We start from the raw sequence: 22606 nt of genomic DNA on the forward strand, positions 1-22606 counted from the left end.
GATTGGACATTTACATTTATAATAAGACTATCTAGAATTATAATAGTGAATATTCAAAAAATATTTGGAAGATACATAAACCCTGATGGTTTATATCATACACAAATCTCTAACAACTGGGAGTGGAGGGAGGGAGAAATTTTCCCTATAACTGCCTACTGCATGATTTCTTGCATCTTGCCCCAGAGCATCTGGTACTGGCCACTTCTGGAGAAAAGATTGGACTAGATGGACCACTTTTCTGAACAACAAGAAAGTTCTACTTTATTATATGGCATTATAGCACAACAGAAGGACAAATTTCCAACTGTTTTTCTGTGAGTCTATTTCATTTAGTAAAAGAAGATATGAGGTTAAATATCCACATGTATAACCAGAGTAATTTCATCTTGATGAAGGTCTTTGTATTCAAATCTTGTACTAATGATGTGAGGAGCAAGTGTAAAAAATGTTTCTAAGGTAAATATATTTCTGTGGGAAATTTTATATTTGATTCATTTTTAACTGAACAACTAAGTGGTTTATAAAGTCATAAACTGACAGACACAAAATGATGTTACGAGGTAAAGGATGCAGCAGCTATAAATTCAGCACTTCATTTGAATTCAATATTATTACCATTCTGATGCATCAAAAAAGCTCTGTTTATGAAGTTATATTTACAACGCTGTCAAGATAAACACGACATATCATTACAAAATAGGAGCTTCGTTCCTATGAACCCTAACTTGCCAGGTGCTGAACTCACTTAACACCCATTGATTTTAATGACAATATATCCCACATTAACAGCACCGGTTAGTAAAACTGAATTTTGAAAATATAATTAACTTTTCACTATTTATGCTATATACCTTTGCATATCACTTATCATGGAAAATTAAAATAGATGAGTCAGTGACAGACAGGATCTGGAATATTTGGACTGCAAACACAGTGGGAGAATTTTTATTTGTTTTAAATCTTTCTATTAAAATTTAAAACAAAATCAGGATTACCAATACATACAAAGAAGACACAAAACCATCATGCTTTCAAATCAAATAAACTTCTGTTCACTGTTAAATCTTTTGAGGAAAAGGCAATTCAGCTGAGTTTACTTCTTTGATGTTCTAAAAGATATAGTACTAATGTAAATAAAGCCCTCAGTTTTGACAGATTCTCCCTAAAATAACTGAAATAGGTTAATTTTTCTATCTAACTGAGCCGCATCTTTACCAAACCATTTGCAAGAACAATTCCATTCAGATTCTACTTTTACCTTCTTGACCTTACTGACAAAAAAAAAAAAAAAAAAAAGAGCAATTAATAGGTTTTTTAACAGTGGTATGTACTTTTGAATATTTAATTTAATATAAAGCATTTTAGAGCATTTTCAACTTTAATACCTTTCTTTTTAAAATATGACATTCCTAATTAAAGTGCTGAATTTGGTATTTCAAAGTAATAACCGGAAGTAATGCAAACAATATATTAAAGGGGAGAATGAGGTGAATGGGGCTCTTGATCAAACAGGAGTTGTTGTACTAAGGACTAAATCCTGCCAAGTGCAGAGCATCCTAATCTCCTAGTGAAGTGAATGAAATCAAAGAAAGCACTTATCATTTGCAAGATCAGACTCTAAAGGAGTAATATTCATTCTTTTGTAGTCTGAAGTATAAATAGGTAAGGACTGGAAGACTTAAGAAAAAAATAAGCAAGTCTCCAATGTGACTGGATAAAAAGGGATATGGTTCATGTAAAAAGTGTTACAGTACAACAAAACATAATGCAGTACCACAAATTATTTTTTAGGCCATTTACCAATCTGCATGTGTAGTATTTACATGCACATAACACATTATAAGCTAAACATGAGCAAAGCACAGTGTTGCATTACTACCACCAAAACCAAATGAATTAGAGAGAGCAATGCGTCGTTTTTCACTTTTCCACTCTTGGGCTGTTAGCGGAACATAATTAAGGTCAAACTCCGGCTCAGTTTTATCCAGGTTGAGAGTAGGTGGTAAAATTCCATGGTAACAGGACAGTGCAGTAAAAGCTGCCTCTATAGCCCCTGCAGCCCCCAGGAGATGTCCTGTTGCTCCCTTTGTTGAGGAAACTGCAAGAGTGTATGCATGCTCTTTAAAAAGTCTCTTGATAGCTTGATTCTCAGCCGCATCTCCTAGTGGCGTAGAAGTGGCATGTGCATTGACATATGTTATATCCTCAGGACATATTCCAGAATCTTTTATTGCTGCAGACATACATCTAAGGAAAAGGAAAAACAGAGAGCTTGATTTCCTGCTGTCTTTTGTTGTCACCGCCATCTGTTCAGAGTGGAAATGGTTGTTAAATGGTAAAATCAGAATGGTTGCATTTCACAGGCACTTTGCTCCAATATAAATGACTACACAAGGTGCAAGGCAGAGCAGAATCAGACCCATACACTTTATCAGCAACAGAAGAATAATATACACACTTAGATCTTGGTTATTTTAAATATTTTATTCTTCCATAGAATATATTGACTGGAATTAAAGCCTACAGTGGAAAGACTGTTATACCCCAGGTTGAAAAAGGGGATATAATGTGCCTCAGGTCAAAAGATAGTGTTGTCCTTTAGAGGTCTTTTTTTAATCCAAAGGTCAATCATTCTCCTTCTAAAATAAGTGTTATCTTAAAAATTATTTTCCCAACTATTTTACAACTTCAATTACCCTCTCTGAACTTTCTCTAGTTTAGCCGCCAGGTACTCAATCAAAAGCAGAGTTCCCTCTGTGATTACAGCAACCATCTTGATCTTAGCAAATTAAACAAAATGTTTCCTAATTTTTACATTTTCTGTCCCTCGTGTTTATATTTTTCCCTTTTGCTCACAACATCCCTAGACACATCCTCACCACTGTTCAGAACTTTAGTGCAAATTTCTGTCTCCCCCGGGAAAAATCCAGAGGGGCAGGGAAATTCCACAGTTCTCCTTGAGAGCTTTTTTTGAATTCTTCCCTCAGGGTTAGGGGAGGGTTTGTCTTCCTTCTTCTGGAAGAAGTAGGGCTATGGCCCCAAACCCAGTAGATAAAAGGAGATTCACTGGGAGCACAGTGTCAACTACACTGAGAACCTGTATCTCCATTCTGGCCCCAAGGAGCAGAATGTATTTTCTGTGGGGGAAAAAAAAATGCTATGCCCAGTGCTGCAGAATTCCCCCAAGAGTAGAGTTCATCACAGCACCCTGCCCGCAGAGCCAGGTTAGGACAGAGTGGGGCACACAGGGCTGCGGGGATAAGAGGGGTGTCACAGACTGGGGTTCAGAATGGCTGGGGGCAAGACAGACTGGAGCATGGGCTCAGGAGCTAGTTGTGTGACAGTGTTGATGGGGATGCAGAGACCCAAGGGGATGTGGGATGGGGATGTGGGATGCAGAGACCCAAGGGGTTGGGGGGGTGCAGAAACAGGGGCAGATGTGCCTGACTGAATGGGAGAGGGTTGGGGTCAGTCAGGGTCTGCATGGGGAAGGCTTCCCAACTCCCTAACCAGACCACCCCACCTCCAAAAAACAAAAATACTTTTCTCCCACCCACACCCAACATATCCAGGCTCCTAGGCTCCTTCCCTCTCCCTCAGCAGCTCCATTACTCCCGACTCCCGCAAGCCTTTGCACTGCTTCTGACAAGTGCAGGAAATATAGTTCTGTATTGTAATTTAAACTAATTACTCAAAGTTCTGTATTAATATGCCTAGTAAGGAATCTATTTGTCAAAAAAAAAAAATTACCAGAATCTTTTTTTTTTTTGGTAATATTGTTACAGACATACTTGCTGACAGATATTTTGAAATAAATTATCAAAATAATTGAAAGTAGAATGATTATATTGTGTTATTTTGACAAATAAAATATGCAGAATTTTGCAGAATTTTCAAATATTGTGTGCAGAATTTTTTAAATTTTGGTACAGAATTTTTAATTTTTTGGCACAGAATGCCTCCAGGAGTAATATAATATGGAAGACAGATCAGCAGAGCAACAGACGAGTAGGAAGTAAGCTCCATTAAGTATACCAAATTTGAATAAATTTAAACATCTCTGACTTTGAGTCTTTCTTCCACCTCTTCAGGCATGTTGCAGCATCCAGCTTCTAACTTAAGTCAGAGAGTTGAGTGATCCTGTTTGTCATTTACTAGCAAGCCAGAATACTGGCAACGAAGTTAATCAACCAGAAGGGAAACAGTTAAACTGTTTTAGTTTATTACACTCCTTAGGGCTACTATATTATACAAATATATAATATATCAATATATTCTACTGTATGCATTATATACACAAGTTTTGGGCCCAGACCTGTTCTCCTTTACTGAGAGTTTTGCCTAACACATGTAGGATCATGTCCTACATATATATTATTATCAGGCTGAAGTAGCTCTTAAAATGTCACAAAAACTATATGCCCTTGAAATTATGTAAATTAGGAAGCCAATAATTGATATACAGTAATAAGTGTAGTTTATACATTTCAGATTTCTTTGCTAATGTACAACATATCACAATTCATAAAATGTTTAATATAATATAATAGTATAATATAAAATGATATATTTCCTGTTGTGAATTTAATTCATATTCTGACACAATTATAAGATGCATATAGGAAAATTGTGTTACAAATGTATTATCATATCAGCTCAGTGGTGAAAAAAAAATCTGTAATTTGAGAGAAAGTTCACAGTTAATCTCAGTATCTCATCATAAATGTCTTAAAAGTCTAAAGCAATTAAGTAAGAATCAAGAACTATAAGGATAAAACTGGTAAATTAGTCTTCTACTTTAAAATCTGTTAACCCAAAGATATAGTATTAAACACAGACAACAGAATAACATAAAATATAGAGGGCCACTTGTTTGGTCATTTAGTCCATTCCCTTGCCAGGGCAGTTCTTCCTTACAAAGGAAAAAATCCTGGGAGGCATAGTATACTAAGAACAGAAGAACTGAACTGACTATGACCTATTACTACAATAATAATTCTAATGGGGTCAGTACAATGCATTGACTCATACGGGGGACACTCAGCAAACCCAGATTATCGACAAATAGGGTTGGCTTTGATTAGGTGCCACTGTCGTCCATGCTTTCTCTTTTTATTTAGTCTGTATTCTTGGATTGTTTTACCATACTCGCTTTTTCTTTGACCATTTCCTATGGTAACAACAATATGCCATAAGCACAAAGGGCATCATAGCTGCTATGAAAACAATTACTTTGCACTGATATGTAAGAGTTTTAGCATAATACTACAATAAGCTATGAAGACTAGTAAAGCTATACCTGTGATCTTTAGCAAAGACCTATATAGTCAGTCTACACGAGGCTCTCAAGCAATAGATAGATATATATATATAGAGAGAGAGACAGGTAAGTTATTTCATTCATAATTAAATTAATTATAGGGTATTTACTCTATATACACAATATAAACACTATCAAACACTATATACACAATATAAACAGTGGCAAATGAAGTGTAGAAATACAATTAGGAAGGCCAAAAAATAATTTGAAGAACAACTAGCCAAAAACTCAAAAAGTAATAGCAAACATTTTTTTCAATACATCAGAAGCAGGAAGCCTGCTAAACAGCCCAGTGGGGCCACTGGACAATCGAGGTGCTAAAGGAACACTCAAGGATGACAAGGCCACTGAGGAGAAACTAAATGAATTCTTTGCTTCAGTCTTCACGGCTGAGGATGTGAGGGAGATTCCCAAACCTGAGCCATTGTTTTTAGATGACAGATCTGAGGAACTGTCCCAGATTAAGATATCATTAGAGGAGGTTTTGGAACAAATTGATAAATTAAATTAAATAGCAATAAGTCACCAGGACCAGATGGTATTCACCCAAGAGTTCTGAAGGAACTCAAATGTGAAATTGCAGAACTACTAACTGTAGTTGGTAACCTATCATTTAAATCAGCTTCTGTACCAAATGACTGGAGGATAGCTAATGTGACGTCAATTTTTAAAAGGGGCTCCAGAGGTGATCCCGGCAATTATAGGCCTGTAAACCTGACTTCAGTACCAGGCAAACTGGTTGGAACTATAATAAAGAACAATATTGTCAGACATATAGATAAACATAATTTGCTGATGAAGTGTCAACATGGTTTTAGTAAAGAGAAATCATGCCTCACCAATCTATAGAATTATTTGAGGGGCTCAACAAGCATGTGGACAAGGGAGATCCAGTGGACAGAGTATACTTAGATTTTCAGAAAGCCTTTGACAAGGTCCCTCACCAAAGGCTCTTACACAAAGTAAGCTGCCACAGGATAAGAGGGAAGGTGCTCTCATGGATTGGTAACTGGTTAAAAGATAGGAAATAAAGGGAAGGTTTAAATGTCAGTTTTCAGAATGGAGAGAGATAAATAGTGATGTCCCCCTAGGGTCTGTTCTGGGACTAGTCCTATTCAACATATTCATAAATGTTCTGGAAAAGGGGATAAAAAGTGAGGTGGAAAAATTTGCAGATGATACAAAATTACTAAAGATAGTTAAGATCCAGGCAGACAGCAAAGAGCTACAAAAGGATCTCTCAAAACTGGATGACTGAGCAACAAAATGGCAGATGAAATTTAATACTGATAAATGCAAAGTAATGCACATTGGAAAGCATAATCCCAACTATACATATACAATGATGGGGTCTAAATTAGCTGTTACCACTCAAGAAAGAGATCTTGGAGTCATTGTGGATAGTTCTCTGAAAACATCCACTCAATGTGCAGCGGCAGTCAAAAAAGTGAATAGAATGCTGGGAATAATTAAGAAAGGGATAGATAATAGGACAGAAAATATCATGTTGCCTCTGTAAAAATCCATGGTACGCCCACATCTTGAATACTGATTTTGAATACAAAAAAGATTGGAATTGGAAAAGGTTCAGAAAAGGGCAACAAAAATGATTAGGGGTATGGAAAGGCTTCAGAATGAGAAGAGATTAATAACTGGGATTTTTCAGCTTGGAAAAGAGATGGCTCAGGGGAGATATGATTGAGGTCTATAAAATCATGACTGGTGTAGAGAAAGTAGATAAAAGGAAGTGTTGTTTACTACTTCTCATAACACAAGAACTAGGGGTCACCAAATGAAATTAATAGGCAGCAGATTTAAAACTAATAAAAAGGAAGTATTTCTGCACACAATGCACAGTCAACCGGTGGAATATCTCACCAAAGAATGTTGTGAAGGCCAAGACCATAACAGGGTTCAAAAAAGAACTAGATAAATTCATGGAGGATAGGTCCATCAATGGCTATTAGCCAGGATGGGCACGAATGGTGTCCCTAGCCCCTGTTTACCAGAAGCTGGGAACGAGTGACAGGGGATGGATCACTTGATGATTACCTGTTCTGTTCATTCCCTCTGAGGCACCTGGCACTGGCCACTGTCGGAAGACAAGATACTGAGCTAGATGGACCTTTGGTCTGACCCAGTAGGGCCATTCTTATGTTTTTATGTATAAACATAAAATGTCAAAACAGTGAAACTGTAAAAAGATATAAACTGTGTGTAAACTAGTTTCATAAAAGAAGATTTTCTATCTCAGTAATGGATAGAGCAACATGCGTTCTTTTCCACAGATATCCCTTGTAAAAAGCAGCCTTATTTTAAGACTGGCAAAAGATTGCTGAATAATGGCACTATCCTATAAAAAAATAAGACGTTTAGTCAGCCTACAGTGTGAACGTATAGTAATTCTATGCAAACATAGATCTGTGGACATATCAAAGTGAAAATCCAAAGTCCATTTCTGCTGTCTATATCTACCAACTCTAACCTTTTCCCCCAATACCACACTGAAGCATTGAGTCTGCATTAAGATCCCAACAGAGCAAGATACTTAAACCATGTCTCTATTTTAATCGTGTGCTTTGCATAGACATCTACGTAACTTGTTAAAACCAAGTCCTAAATCTTTTTCTGAGCATTTTGACTATTCACACTAATAATATCTAAGGTAATTATTCTGGGAATTGGCATTCTTCAACTATTACATAATTGCTAATGTACTATTTGGGAGTTCAGTGTGGGCTAATTAAATAGTATTCCTAAAGAACACAGGTAGCAGCATTACCTGCTTTCATAGCTGAATGTCTCTCCTCTTAAATACAGATGTTCAAAAGGTTTTATTGTACTTTCGCCTTTAACATCTGCATATAGTTAGGACTCATTTATGGTGAACAGCTGTGTACATCAAAAGTAAAAGGAAATGTTTTCCACATTGAATAAAGCTTCCATAATATTACATAAGGCGGCTGACTCTAGTGAGACTACCTTGCCACAAGAAAAATAAGATAAAACCTTACAAAAATATTTCATTGTTCAAATTAAGCTTTCAGGCTTTTTGAAAATCTGCATGCCATTGTATTTTAAACACTCTCACATCAGTTAAAAGATATGTGGATGGTACTCATGCTGAGGTGCACGATATTTCTCTAGATAAATTTACAGAGAATATTGACCAACAGAAAATAATAGATTAATGTATCTGTCAAATTAATCTACAAATTCTTACCTAAAAGCACCATCTCCATCTGGATTAGGTGCTGTTATATGGCAAGCATCACCAGAGAGTCCATAACCTAAAATTTCTGCATAGATCCTGGCTTCTCTTTGAATAGCATGTTCATATTCTTCCAACACCAACACAGCTGCACCCTCTCCCATTACAAATCCTTCTCTCTGTGAGTGGAACGGTCGACATGCCAGTTTAGGGCTTGAGTTAAAGTTAGTGCTGAGTGCCCGAGCTCTTGCAAATGCAGCTATAGACAAGGGGCTAATAGAAGCCTCTGTTCCTCCAGCCAACATCACATCAGCATCACCATAGCCTATAAATCTAAAGGAATCGCCAACAGCATGTGCTCCTGTGGTACAAGCAGTTGATACAGCATGATTGGGCCCCTTGAGTTGGTATCTAATGCTGATTTGACCTGCTGCCATATTGATTAAGATCTTAGGGATAAAGAATGGGCTGACTTTGTTATAACCTTTTGTTTTAAACATCAAGCCTGTATTGGAAATATCTTCCAGTGGAACCATTCCCATTCCAATTGCCACACCAGCAGTTAAGAGATCCAGTTCAGACTGTGGATGCCAGCCAGAGTCTTTTATTGCTAGCTCTGCAGCACCCAAGGCCATGATAGTGGCAGAAGACATGGATTTGCTTTCTGATTTTGACACAAAGTTCTCTTCACTGAACTGACCCTTGCCATTTCCTCTTGGCACATAAGCAGCCACTCTACATGGAACACTTGTATATTCTTCCCCATCCAGAGAGATAATCCCACTTTCTCCTTGGAGAAGGCGATTCCACACGAATTGAGTCCCAACACCAAGAGGAGATACTAATCCAATACCTGTGACAACTACTCGCCTTTGATGTTTGGAAAGTGACTTGGTGTTGAAACCATTTTTGCTACTTCTTAAACACTGATGTAATTTGGAACTCCGAGGACGAAAATTTACAATTTTTAAGAAATCTTGTAAGCACTGTGAGATCATAGTGGAGACCAGGGTAACCTGAAATGCGTTTCTGTAACAGGTAAAAAAGGTAACAATGAAGTAGCTGATGTAAAAAGTATTTAAGGTACAGTAAATTAGGACTTGCCTTTTAAATGCATGCATTTTCTAAATTGCAGAGAATGATGTTCCCTGTGTGACTAGTGCCCTATTGTGGCTATTTATTACAGTAAGTTAGGGACCTCATCATAACCTTTATGGGAGATAGCAACTCTAGGGGATGGGGCACTAGATTGAGAGTTGGGAGACTTGGATTCTGTTTCCAGCTCTCCCACAGATCTGATCTGACATCTTGGCAAGTCACGTCATCTCTCCATGCCTCTCTTTCCCCTCACACCTTTTGTCTGTCTTGTTTATTTAGATTGTTAGCTCTCTGGGACAGGGTTCTCTTACAATGTGTTCATACAGCACCTATTACATCTGGGCCTCAATCTCGGATAGTATTGTAACACAAATAAATAAGAGCCGTCACTTGGGTATCCCTCACTTTGCTAGAGATTTATACTTTCAATATGCTGTAAAAATATTAACTAGTCCTTTGATTGTCCTTAATGTTAGTTTAACATTGTATTTTGAATGAATATCCATGTATAGTGTGAAAAAATTGCTTTGCTAGATCAAGCTATTTTTGACTTTATAAAATCAGATTTTTCACATTTGAGATAGTTTGTTTGATTAAGTTTTAACCATAGATTTAGATCATGAAATTCTATAAATTAGTCCCTAATTTAAACTAAATTGTTGCTAATTGGGGAAAAGAGTAATTTAAAGTCATATAGTATATATCAAAATACATGTGAAGTAGTTAATTTACATTTATTAAAAATGTCGTACAGTTACGATTTAGAAAGCCATGAAATATGGCCACTTGCTCTTTTTAAACAATTATTTGAAAAGTCTCCAAAACACTACATGTCACACAATCAAATGTATTTGCCTTCATCAAATGACATATATATATATAAAGAACAAGAGATGTCAATTGCACTCCCTAGGCACGCACAAGCCAAAACCTTTGGGGGGTTGTTGCATGGATGTGAGGGAACTCATGTCCCAAGAATGAAATGCAGGGATGAAGGCGTTTTAATTGATTCTAGTTGTCTTTTAGAAACATTAAGTTGTATTGGTATAGTGAAAATAAATGCACTGGAATATAATGCTGTCACAGGATTAATAGCTCTCACTTTGAAAATAACCATATCTAGCATCATAAAACATTGCATTATTATATTAATATTATATTTTAAAGTACACCTGCTGAAGAATCTAATATTGATCACTGTTAAAGATAGGATACTGGACTATTGGTCTGATCTCGTTTGGCAATTTGTGTTCCTGTTGTGCATGTGCTCATGAGGCAGGCAGGAAGGTCTGTGAGGGGAGGGCTCCTGCCTCATACTGGGAATGAGGGGCGATCAACAGGTTATCTCAAGTGCTTATATACAAATGCACAAAGCCTTGGAAACAAGCAGGGAGAACTGGAGGTCCTGGTGATGTCAAGGAATTATGACGTGATTGGAATAACAGAGACTTGGTGGGATAACTCACATGACTGGAGTACAGTCATGGATGGTTATAAACTGTTCAGGAAGGACAGGCAGGGCAGAAAAGGTGGGGGAGTAGCACTGTATGTAAGGGAGCAGTATGACTGCTCAGAGCTCCGGTACGAAACTGTGGAAAAACCTGAGTGTCTCTGGATTAAGTTTAGAAGTGTGTGCAACAAGAGTGATGTCATGGTGGGAGTCTGCTATAGACCACCAGACCAGGGGGATGAGGTGGATGAGGCTTTCTTCCGGCAACTCACGGAAGCTACTAGATCGCATGCCCTGATTCTCATGGGTGACTTTAATTTTCCTGATATCTGCTGGGAGAGCAATACAGCGGTGCATAGACAATCCAGGAAGTTTTTGGAAAGCGTAGGGGACAATTTCCTGGTGCAAGTGCTAGGGGAGCCAACTAGGGGGAGCGCTTTTCTTGACCTGCTGCTCACAAACCGGGTAGAATTAGTGGGGGAAGCAAAAGTGGATGGGAATCTGGGAGGCAGTGACCATGAGTTGGTTGAGTTCAGGATCCTGACGCAGGGAAGAAAGGTAAGCAGCAGGATACGGACCCTGGACTTCAGGAAAGCAGACTTTGACTCCCTCAGGGAACAGATGGCCAGGATCCCCTGGGGGACTAACATGAAAGGGAAGGGAGTCCAGGAGAGCTGGCTGTATTTCAAGGAATCCCTGTTGAGGTTACAGGGACAAACCATCCCGATGAGTCGAAAGAATAGTAAATATGGCAGGCGACCAGCTTGGCTTAATGGTGAAATCCTAGCGGATCTTAAACATAAAAAAGAAGCTTACAAGAAGTGGAAGGTTGGACATATGACCAGGGAAGAGTATAAAAATATTGCTCGGGCATGTAGGAAAGATATCAGGAGGGCCAAATCGCACCTGGAGCTGCAGCTAGCAAGAGATGTCAAGAGTAACAAGAAGGGTTTCTTCAGGTATGTTGGCAACAAGAAGAAAGCCAAGGAAAGTGTGGGCCCCTTACTGAATGAGGGAGGCAAGCTAGTGACAGAGGATGTGGAAAAAGCTAATGTACTCAATGCTTTTTTTGCCTCTGTTTTCACTAACAAGGTCAGCTCCCAGACTGCTGTGCTGGGCAACACAAAACGGGGAAGAGATGGCCAGCCCTCTGTAGAGATAGAGGTGGTTAGGGACTATTTAGAAAAGCTGGACGTGCACAAGTCCATGGGGCCGGACGAATTGCATCCGAGAGTGCGGAAGGAATTGGCGGCTGTGATTGCAGAGCCCTTGGCCATTATCTTTGAAAACTCGTGGCGAACGGGGGAAGTCCCGGATGACTGGAAAAAGGCTAATGTAGTGCCCATCTTTAAAAAAGGGAAGGAGGATCCTGGGAACTACAGGCCGGTCAGCCTCACCTCAGTCCCTGGAAAAAATCATGGAGCAGGTCCTCAAAGAATCAATCCTGAAGCACTTAGAGGAGAGGAAAGTGATCAGGAACAGTCAGCATGGATTCACCAAGGGAAGGTCATGCCTGACTAATCTAATCGCCTTTTATGATGAGATTACTGGTTCTGTGGATGAAGGGAAAGCAGTGGATGTATTGTTTCTTGACTTTAGCAAAGCTTTTGACACGGTCTCCCACAGCATTCTTGTCAGCAAGTTAAGGAAGTATGGGCTGGATGAATGCACTATAAGGTGGGTAGAAAGCTGGCTAGATTGTCGGGCTCAACGGGTAGTGATCAATGGCTCCATGTCTAGTTGGCAGCCGGTGTCAAGTGGAGTGCCCCAGGGGTCGGTCCTGGGGCCCGTTTTGTTCAATATCTTCATAAATGACCTGGAGGATGGTGTGGATTGCACTCTCAGCAAATTTGCGGATGATACTAAACTGGGAGGAGTGGTAGATACGCTGGAGGGGAGGGATAGGATACAGAAGGACCTAGACAAATTGGAGGATTGGGCCAAAAGAAATCTAATGAGGTTCAATAAGGATAAATGCAGGGTCCTGCACTTAGGATGGAAGAATCCAATGCACCGCTACAGACTAGGGACCGAATGGCTCGGCAGCAGTTCTGCGGAAAAGGAACTAGGGGTGACAGTGGACGAGAAGCTGGATATGAGTCAGCAGTGTGCCCTTGTTGCCAAGAAGGCCAATGGCATTTTGGGATGTATAAGTAGGGGCATAGCGAGCAGATCGAGGGACGTGATCGTTCCCCTCTATTCGACACTGGTGAGGCCTCATCTGGAGTACTGTGTCCAGTTTTGGGCCCCACACTACAGGAAGGATGTGGATAAATTGGAAAGAGTACAGCGAAGGGCAACAAAAATGATTAGGGGTCTAGAGCACATGACTTATGAGGAGAGGCTGAGGGAGCTGGGATTGTTTAGTCTGCAGAGAAGAATGAGGGGGGATTTGATAGCTGCTTTCAACTACCTGAAAGGGGGTTTCAAAGAGGATGGCTCTAGACTGTTCTCAATGGTAGCAGATGACAGAACGAGGAGTAATGGTCTCAAGTTGCAATGGGGGAGGTTTAGATTGGATATTAGGAAAAACTTTTCACTAAGAGGGTGGTGAAACACTGGAATGCGTTACCTAGGGAGGTGGTAGAATCTCCTTCCTTAGAGGTTTTTAAGGTCAGGCTTGACAAAGCCCTGGCTGGGATGATTTAACTGGGACTTGGTCCTGCTTTGAGCAGGGGGTTGGACTAGATGACCTTCTGGGGTCCCTTCCAACCCTGATATTCTATGATTCTATGAGGGTATAATTTGGCTTGCAGGAACTTTATTACCGGTGATGATACACAAGAAAGAAATAACCCAACTTGACTGTTAAGTGTGCAAGCAGTTTGCAGGGCTTCCAATTAGAAAATAACCATTTTCTCTTCTAAATGGAGCAAATTTGATTTGACATCCGTGAGAAACAAATAAACTTGGAATCCCCCACTACGCCATTTTTTTTACCAAATAATTTTTCCGAGGGGAACTGGACTTGGAGATAATATCGTTGTAATAGAACGCTCTTATGTACTCCTGCTGCTAGATAAAGAGTTGGATGGTTATTTTTGAACATAGATTTCCTTTATTTCTATTGTGCCAAACGTTTAATGGTGCAATTGTTATTTTATATGGGTAAAAGCATGCGACTGTATACCACTATATATTTTGGATGTTGGCCTTGTTGTTGTTTTTGCCAAGGACAAGTACTAGTAGAACTTTTCTCACTTTTTTCTTACACTGTTTCCCCTTCATACATACGGCCAAAGGCAAAAATGAAGAGCACTGACAGGACAGGGAAACCTATTTTATATTTTGCATATAGCTTCTTAAAGTCTGGTGAATATCTTTTCCAGTTGGAATGAGTGGGAGGAAAAACTGAAAGTAATTTTATTATTTCCTGTGACAACAGACTGCAAAACGCTATTGGTTTTAAATTCACAGCAGCAGTGTATTGTATCTTTAAGGCTGCTGCTTTCATTTTTACATTCTGCTGTGGGTCAACAGTCAGCGTATTTGGCAGCCAGACTTCAGTATGTGGCATAATACACTGAGTTTCTCAAGCTTCATTGCATCGCAACCCCCTTCTGATAACAAAAATTACACGACCCCAGAAGGGGGGGAACTGAGCTTGCCAAAGCCCTGCTGCCCCAGGTGAGGGGGCTAAAGACAAAGTGGGAGCCCCACAGCCTCTAGCAGAGTGGGAGGGGGCCTGTACCCTAAGCCTTTGGCCCCAGGCAATTGGGCTCAGGCTTCAGCTTTGGCCCCGGGTAGTTCGGCTCACGCTTTGGCCCCAGCAAGCCTAAGCCAGCCCCAGTGACCCCATTAAAATGGGGTCGCAACCCACTTTGGGGTCCCAACCCAGTTTGAGAACCACTGAAAATATTGTCAGAATAAACCTTCTAACAAGGTATGTTCTGAAAAAAACAATGCTTGGGCACCACCTTCATTTAATGGTTATTAATGTTCTATAAAAAGCAATAAAGTAATGTTAAACTAACATTAAGGGCAATCACAGGATTAGTTAATATTTTTCACAGCATACTGAAAGTACAAAGCTCTATAAAAGCGCAAAGAGAGGGATGAAGTGACAACTCTTATTTATTTGTGTTACAGTATCAACAAGTTTCTAGCCCTTCTGGCTGTGGAGAAAGCTTCAAAATGTGACCCCCAGTGCTCATAAATCAGAGCAAAAAACAAAATAAAACACCAACGCTATTATTTTACTTAATCACATGATTTTAAAGCCAACCTCATGATTTTGGTGCACCTGACTCACGTGTTTTGAACATTGGGGTTGGCAATACTGCTAGAGTAGCTGAGATTATTACATAGACTACTATTTTGTTATAAGAAAAGGAGGACTTGTGGCACCTTAGAGACTAACAAATGTATCTGAGCGTAAGCTTTCAAAAACTGTAGCTCACGAAAGCTTAGGCTCAAATAAATGTGTTAGTCTCTAAGGCGCCGCAAGTCCTCCTTTGCTTTTTGCAAATACAGCCTAACACGGCTGCTACTCTGAAACCTGTATTTTGTTATAGGGGGCCGAACCTCAACAATTCACCAAAGAAGGCGTGGAGCCCTCTAAACTGAAAAAAAAATCAACCTTCTACCCTTTTGCTCCCTCCCCTGGCTTCACTGCCAGCCCCTAGGCACAGCATTGAAAATAAGGTTGCCAAACCTCCACTCACTGCGCGACGCCTGGCGGGCACAGGGGACTGGCGGGCACAGGACACGCTGCGACCGCGCCTCCCGCACCAGCAATGGCAGAGCTCTGCTGAGGGGGCTCGGCTGGGGGGCGCCTCTCAGCCACCCGGCTCCTCCCCGGGTGCGAGTCAGAGTATAACCCCCTGCCCCAGAGCGCTCCATCGGGGGCAACCTCCCCCTCCTAGGTGGGGGCAGCCCCGCCCCTATTATCTAGGAGAGGGGGAAACAGCCCTGGCCCATTTCCGGGGGGCAAGATCTTTCCCCTCCGCGCCATTCCCAAACCTCCCTCTTTCATTCCATCCCACCCCGGAGATCGGGGCGGAAACAGGCACATTCCTCGGACGTCTGTAACCCACCTCCCCCGCTCCGGTGTGGTCAGCTCTGTCTCCCTCCGCTTCTCCAATGGCGGTGGGCTAAACCACGTGAGGAAAAAAGGGGGGTCTCAAACCTCGACGACTGGATAATCGACTGCCGATTCCTCGATTGGTCAGAAGCTCCTGCACCACTCAAGAAATCGGCCCTGGATTGGTAGGGCATGTGACCTGCTGCTTCTCTGGCTTCTGCCTATTTATCTGCGAGGCTGCGGCTGGGTATGGCGTGTGGTGTGTTTATCTCGCAGTCTCTGCTTGCGACACCAGTGAGAATCCCACCCGTGACAATAAGCGGAGCCTTCCTTCAATTTGTTCTTAGGTGGTGGAAATACTCTTCCTACTTACCTTAGAGCACAGCATGAGGCTAGAATCCAAGAGCTATTAGGGTTATCTACAGAGACCAAAAAGAGGAATCACAACAAAAACAGCAAGGCAGATCCCTAGAAGGAAGTGCCATAGATATTTTTTTAAAAACCCACAGAATAAAGTTATATTAAAAAGGAAATTAATAAAAAAAGAGTTAAGAACTCTCCAAAAAGTCACGTTCAGAAATAGAAAACATGCAAAAGAGAGCACCAAGAACTCAAAAACACGAGATAACTAGAAATATGCATGAGTCTAAACAATCACGAGGACATGAAGGAAACTAAAAGAAATTCACTTTCCCTCACTTTATTTTTTTCACATCATCTTATTTATATTAAAAAGAACTTTAGGGTTACAAATTCAGAAGTTGGGAAATGCTAGAATATTGGATGCATCCGATGAAGTGAGTTGTAGCTCACGAAAGCTTATGCTCTAATAAATTTGTTAGTCTCTAAGGTGCCACAAGTACTCCTTTTCTTTTTACTGGAAAGACAGGATCCTGGCTCTCAGTTCCTGTGCCTGGCACTTCAGCAATCTCCAACTGTTGGGGGACCAACTAAGAGAAAGTCCTGCTCAGTCTCTGCATCCTTCTGGTGGAGTATGCCCACAGCAGATGGAATCTTCAGAGAAGTGAGCTGCCAAACTCCCCAGGGCGTGTGCAAACTGAGATTTTCAGAGGCTCATAATTTGAACAAATTTGGGCAGATTTTCATGGGGATGGCAAAAAAGGCACATCCCTGACACCAGGGCAACCTGTCCCTGCCAGATTTCACATCCTTACTCCAAAGTATGGAGGCACTAGAGTTGCTTATCAAAATGGTCAGATTTTTTTTTTAACATGGGCAAAACTTTTTTCCATCAAATTTTGTTCTAAGAAACAACAGAATTGTTTTTGCTGAAATTTTCCAAAAACAGTTCAGCCTGAGGCTGACACCCTGGCATGGAAAATTTCAGCCCAAATGGTTAAATTTGGTAAAGTTACAAGCAACTGAAAACAGGGTCTTATAATGGAAAGTGTCTAGGCAACGTTAAAATGATGGATGTTGCTATCTGCCTTGCCTATAATAAACTCACTGACTCATCCTGTGCTCTTGCCTCAGTTTACTCATCCATAAAATGGGGATCACTTTACCTCACAGGGGTGCTAAGGATTAATAAACCAAGCTGTGTTTATTAAACACTCCGAGATTCTTGGATAAAAGCACCTGTAAATGCTCATTATTTGGTAGGAAGAAGTTTCTCAGGTGTGTAAATGAGCTGCTCTAGTTCCCAGACCCAGGTGATTTTTGGCTTTCTGAGAGAAGAATCTGAAGAAACTTGTGTGTACAACTGTCCCTAGAGGTTCAATGCAAACAGAAAAAAGTGAAATATACATTGTTGGCACTTGCTTTTTGGCAAAAGTTATTAAATGAGGTGCCATACTGATGGGAGGTCATCTAGTCCAACCCCCTGTTTAAAACAGGACCAATCCCAACTAAATCATTCCAGTCAGGGCTTAGTCAGGGTACTTGCACATTTTACATACTTCTTGTGAAATGGGATGGATCTGTCCTTACATGGTAAAAGATCCACTTTAGGGCTAAAATGCAAAAATGTTCTGCCTGTTAATAGTGGAAATACAGGGCTTTATAGGACCACATTATTAGAAAAGGATAAGCAGTTCAAAAGTACTGTAAAAATAAAGCAATCAGACCACACCATGTCATAACTGACCAAGATAAATTATTTTGTATTTTGTACACTACAGTACATGCACCTAGGGCCTGATTTTCAGAGAGGCGACACCACAACCTCAAGGGAAACTGCACAAGGTTAGCACATCTGAAAATCAGACCATAAAATACATTTTTGGCTAAAGGGATAAAAAAAAAAGGGTGACACTCACTGGGACAGATTTTTTAAAGGACCTATTTTTAATGAAATGTAGCTCAATCTAACAGATTTGTTTGAAAATTCTCAGAAAATTCAAAATGTATTCAGATTATGTGCGGTACATTTGGGGAAAGATGCACTATATTTTTCATACAAAACAAAGACGTTGAATCCTAGAGTTAAGTGAAATACTCAATCCAATTTAGCTATGGAGGCACTGACTGTGATACCATAATCGCTGATGAAGCTGTTGAAACTGAAAGGGAAACTTGCCCGCCCGCTCCACATTCAGCCGCTGGGTGGTTCAGCAGGTCCCGGATCTGGGAGCCAGCGAACGGGCGCGCGCACGCTAGGCAGCAGCGCCCGCTCACTGGGGAGGAGGCCCTCCCTTCCCCCCGCCCCCGGGAGAGTAGCACGATGGCGGCCGCGGGGGGTCCCTCCGCGCCACCGCGCTCGCGAGCCGTGAGTGAGCTCTGTCAGAACGCCCGAGACACCTTCCTGGAGGCCTCGCGGTTATTGCTCACCTACGCGGACAATATCCTCAGGTGAGCAGTGCGGACGGGCCCGTGAAGCTGCGGCGGGTATAAATCTTCTGACTCGGGGTCGGCGGCCTGGTGTGGGGGCGCGGGGGGCGCGACCTGAGTTTGAGCAGGGCACCCACCGGGAAGAGCTGCTGACTCAGCAGGGGCGGCGGCGGCGGCTCAGCTCAGCCGGTCCTGAGTCACTGACCGCCTGAACTCTGCCCCCCGTTGGGTCAGTTGCAACCCCCCTTAGACAGCAAAGCTTCCCCCTCCGCCCTGTCGCTGCCATGCCCGCAGGGGGCTGCCCAGGCCTGCTGGGCCGAGGCCTGGCTTTGTGAGCTGCCTCCTGGCGCCCGCTCCGACGGGCCCACCTGACAGCCCTTTACTCCTATCTCCTGGGGCTGGACAGGGTGAGGGCAGGAGACTGACCTTTAATGAGTCAGTTGCTTTTCCCACCCTGAGGGTGCAGGTCTAGTGCATTTCACACCTCTCCCCCAGGCGCACGCGCCGTCTGTGAGCGGTTTGGGTGTTTAAACCGTGTCTATCGCTGTAGTATTTTAGCATCGGGGTATTCATGTATTGCGCAGTATTTTGCCACGTGGGGCATGGTGGGGAGTGTACAGTAAATGGCCATTCATCCCAAGTTGGTTAGTTATTGAGCAGGACCCCATTATGCTAGGTGCTGTACAAACACACACACAAAAAGAGGGTGTCTACCCCAAAGAGTACAAATGTAAATGTAAGACAGATGGACCCAGGCAGATGGGGAAGGACAAGGAAACAACGAGACAATATTAGTCAGCATTATGAGCAGTGATGACAGCACAGCAGCGGCCTAACTATTGTCAAGTTTTTTGTAGGATGTAGATTTAGAAATGACCTTTCATGTGCTACCTATGCTCTGTACATAAAAGCAAGTCCAAGTTTCTTAGCTTCTAAAAAATGTTCACACCCTGAAAAATCCAATGAGAGGTGTCACTACTCACGCTGTAAATTTCCAAGTTTTTTTAGCTGATGACATAATTGTTTCAATTTTTTAAATTTCTATCAGACACCCAAATGAAGAAAAATATAGGTCTATTCGGATTGGAAATCCAGCATTTTCTACTCGGTTGTTACCTGTCAGAGGAGCAGTTGAATGTTTGTTTGAAATGGGATTTGAAGAGGTGAGTATTCTAGATGTTTGTCTTCCAGTTTTGTTTTATCCTGTAGTAACTTCAGTAGTGTTCCATCTACAGTGTAATAGGTGATTTGTCCTTCTGGTTCATGCTTAACTTTACAATTGCAAGGCTATAGGGCCTTCTCTAGGGCTGCACCTTAACATGGTATAAAGGCTTATGTGTTCCAATGATCCTGAGAGCTAGGCTGCAGTAGTTAAACTCCTGGTAGAGCCACTCCAACTGGGCAGGTCAGAAGGTAGACATCAGACAAAAAGTCCATTATTGGGATTAACCAGACTTCTTAGCCCTGGTAGGCAGCTGGTCTAAAGAGAAGGTATAGTCTGTATTCAAAATAAAGGTTGTCCAACCTGCTAGCCAGTCATGACCCATGGACTTCAGTGCAGCAGCCGCTTTCTGCTTCAATTTGCAGTGACATTAGCAAGCTCTCTTTGGCACTGCTGCAAAGCCCAGGCATTGGGTTGTGGTCACTTTGGCCTTCAGTGGGTTCTGCAAGCAATTTTCTCAATTTTGTTTCACCTCACCTTGCAAAGAGCTGTGTTGTCAATCCACGCGTTGCAGTCTTCTGCACCAGTGGACAAAATAGCCAACAAGGCCTACAAAAGTGATTTTTCCTCCCTTAGTATTCACTCCTTGTCAACTGTTGAGAATAGCCCACTTCCACCTTAATTGAATTGATTCATTAGCACTGACCCCCCCCCCCCCCACTCTGCCACACACACACTTGGTAAGGCAACTCCCATCTTTTCATGTGCTGTGTATTTATACCTGCCTGCTGTATTTTCCACTCCATGCATCTGATGAAGTGGGTTTTAGCCCACAAAAGCTTATGCCCAAATAAATTTGTTAGTCTCTAAGGTGCCACAAGGATTCCTTGTTGTTTTCAAGGATAGGAGAGTGTGACTAGTCATGCACAACCTAGTACTACTTTAAACAATTCTTTGTGCAGATCCTTAGTTCTTATTCCTTGCTATCTCTTCACTCATTCTGTTCTTTGAAAGTCCTGTGGTGACAGGAAAGTGTGGTGATGGGAACAGAGGGGGTCCCTAGTCACAAACCTGCAGTCAGGCAGTGCCAGCGTGATGATTGTTTATTGTTGACTTGGAGTGATCTTAGAATCCATATCCTTCTCATGCGACAGATCAGCCCTCTTTAAAGATAGTGCTGCTCTCCCTGATGCAGGGAAGGGAGAAAAATGGATTCCTAAATATCTCTCACTCCATTATCAATTGACTAGTATGCCGTGACTAGCTGGTCATGCAGTATGTGATTAAAAAGCAGCATCACACACAGAACACTGAACTTTGCAGCCTGGAAATGCCTGCACTCTTTCTGATGGTGTTGGTGGGCTTGGAAAGTACACTGCACTCCTTGGAAGAGAACTTGCCAAATACAACATTGATATAGCTGCACCAAGTGAGAGACATCTCCCAGGTAAGTCCCATCTTGAAGGGTTCTGTGCTGGTTAAACATTTACTGGATAGGCAAGTCTGTTGACAAGTGGAGACTATCTGAAGTGGGCTTTGCTATTTGGATGTCTATTACACACGCACACCTGATTGCGTACCAAAAAGAATAAATGATTGCCTGATTGTCCTTCACCTCAGCTTGACATCTGCATGTCATGTAACAGTTAGTGTATATGTACTGATGATGACATGTTCTGACATTGTCAAAGAAAAAGTCTATGAAGACTTTGACAATGCCATAAACTCAGCTCATTGGTGCGACAAATTAATCATCCTAGGCAATTTTAACGTCAGAGTTGGTTGCAATACAAAGCTTTGCCTAAAAGAAATTGGTGAATGTGGTGTGGGTACAAATGGCACAGTATTCCTCACAAAAGTGCATGGAGAACTAGCTAGTCATCACAGATGTGATATTTCAACAAGCACCAAAGTGCAAAACAACATGGATGCATCCCCACATTGTATACCAAGGCAATCATTGGGATGTCAAAATCACCTGTTCAATGCAGGGAGCTGCATGCAGTCTGAAAATCAGGTCATGAGATATATAAAGTGACACTGATCCAATTGAAACAGCGCAGATGTTGTCAATCTCCAATACCCACAGTCAGTGTGCATGTGCTGAAATCTGAGCTCACGTATACAAAGCTTGTTTAAAAAACTTCATGAAGTTCTTATCACACTTTGAGTCAAACATAATAAATGCTGACTCTGCCTGGTCATCTTTTAAGGAAACCATGTTCAATACGTCTAAAGAGGGAGCATCAGGAAAGATTTGACAAAAATGATGCTGAGATAAAGCAACTCTTGAGATCCATGCATGCTCTTCACACATGGATAAATTATAAAAAGTCATTATTAAAAAGATGGCTTATTCACATACAAAGTGTAATGTGCAAGCTAAGCTTTGCCACATGAACGATAGCTGGTGGAAAATGAAAGCCAGCCATCTTCAATCAGTGGCAGACTAAAAAGACTCCAAACATGTTTTGATGAGCTGAAGATTCTGTATGGCCTGCAATCCAATGGGCTACCCCCATCTGGAATATAAATGACTCTCTGCC

General features: G+C 41.4%; 2 protein-coding genes across 6 annotated transcripts in view; one reads left to right on the forward strand and one right to left on the reverse strand.

Annotated features, from left to right (window-relative positions):
* Positions 1 to 912: 912 nt before the first annotated feature.
* On the reverse strand, positions 913 to 16499 carry OXSM (3-oxoacyl-ACP synthase, mitochondrial). Of its 4 annotated transcripts, none has more exons than XM_038389672.2 (3): positions 16482 to 16499; positions 8550 to 9566; positions 913 to 2250 (listed from the first exon to the last, which is right to left on the reverse strand). In XM_038389672.2, the coding sequence occupies exons 2-3, from the start codon at positions 9533 to 9535 to the stop codon at positions 1848 to 1850; spliced, it is 1389 nt and encodes a 462-aa protein (XP_038245600.1). In that variant the 5' UTR covers positions 9536 to 9566; positions 16482 to 16499; the 3' UTR covers positions 913 to 1847. The 4 variants fall into 4 exon arrangements, with proteins under 4 accessions (XP_038245600.1, XP_038245599.1, XP_038245598.1 ...); XM_038389671.2 differs by lacking the exon at positions 16482 to 16499 and adding an exon at positions 16122 to 16277; XM_038389670.2 differs by lacking the exon at positions 16482 to 16499 and adding an exon at positions 15740 to 16094.
* Positions 16500 to 18638: 2139 nt separating this feature from the next.
* Positions 18639 to 22606, forward strand: part of NGLY1 (N-glycanase 1) — a 48149-nt gene continuing 44181 nt past the window's right edge. The window contains exons 1-2 of one of the 2 annotated variants that reach the window (XM_038389668.2): positions 18639 to 18919; positions 19947 to 20061. In XM_038389668.2, the coding sequence (XP_038245596.1) occupies positions 18792 to 18919; positions 19947 to 20061 (243 nt within the window). In that variant the 5' untranslated portion in view covers positions 18639 to 18791. Of the gene's footprint in view, positions 18920 to 19107; positions 19128 to 19946; positions 20062 to 22606 lie in introns of those variants that run through there. The other variant, XM_038389669.2, reaches the window with a different exon arrangement.

This window comes from Dermochelys coriacea, chromosome 2 (genome assembly GCF_009764565.3).
Source record: "Dermochelys coriacea isolate rDerCor1 chromosome 2, rDerCor1.pri.v4, whole genome shotgun sequence".
NCBI classification, from domain to species: Eukaryota; Metazoa; Chordata; order Testudines; family Dermochelyidae; genus Dermochelys; species Dermochelys coriacea.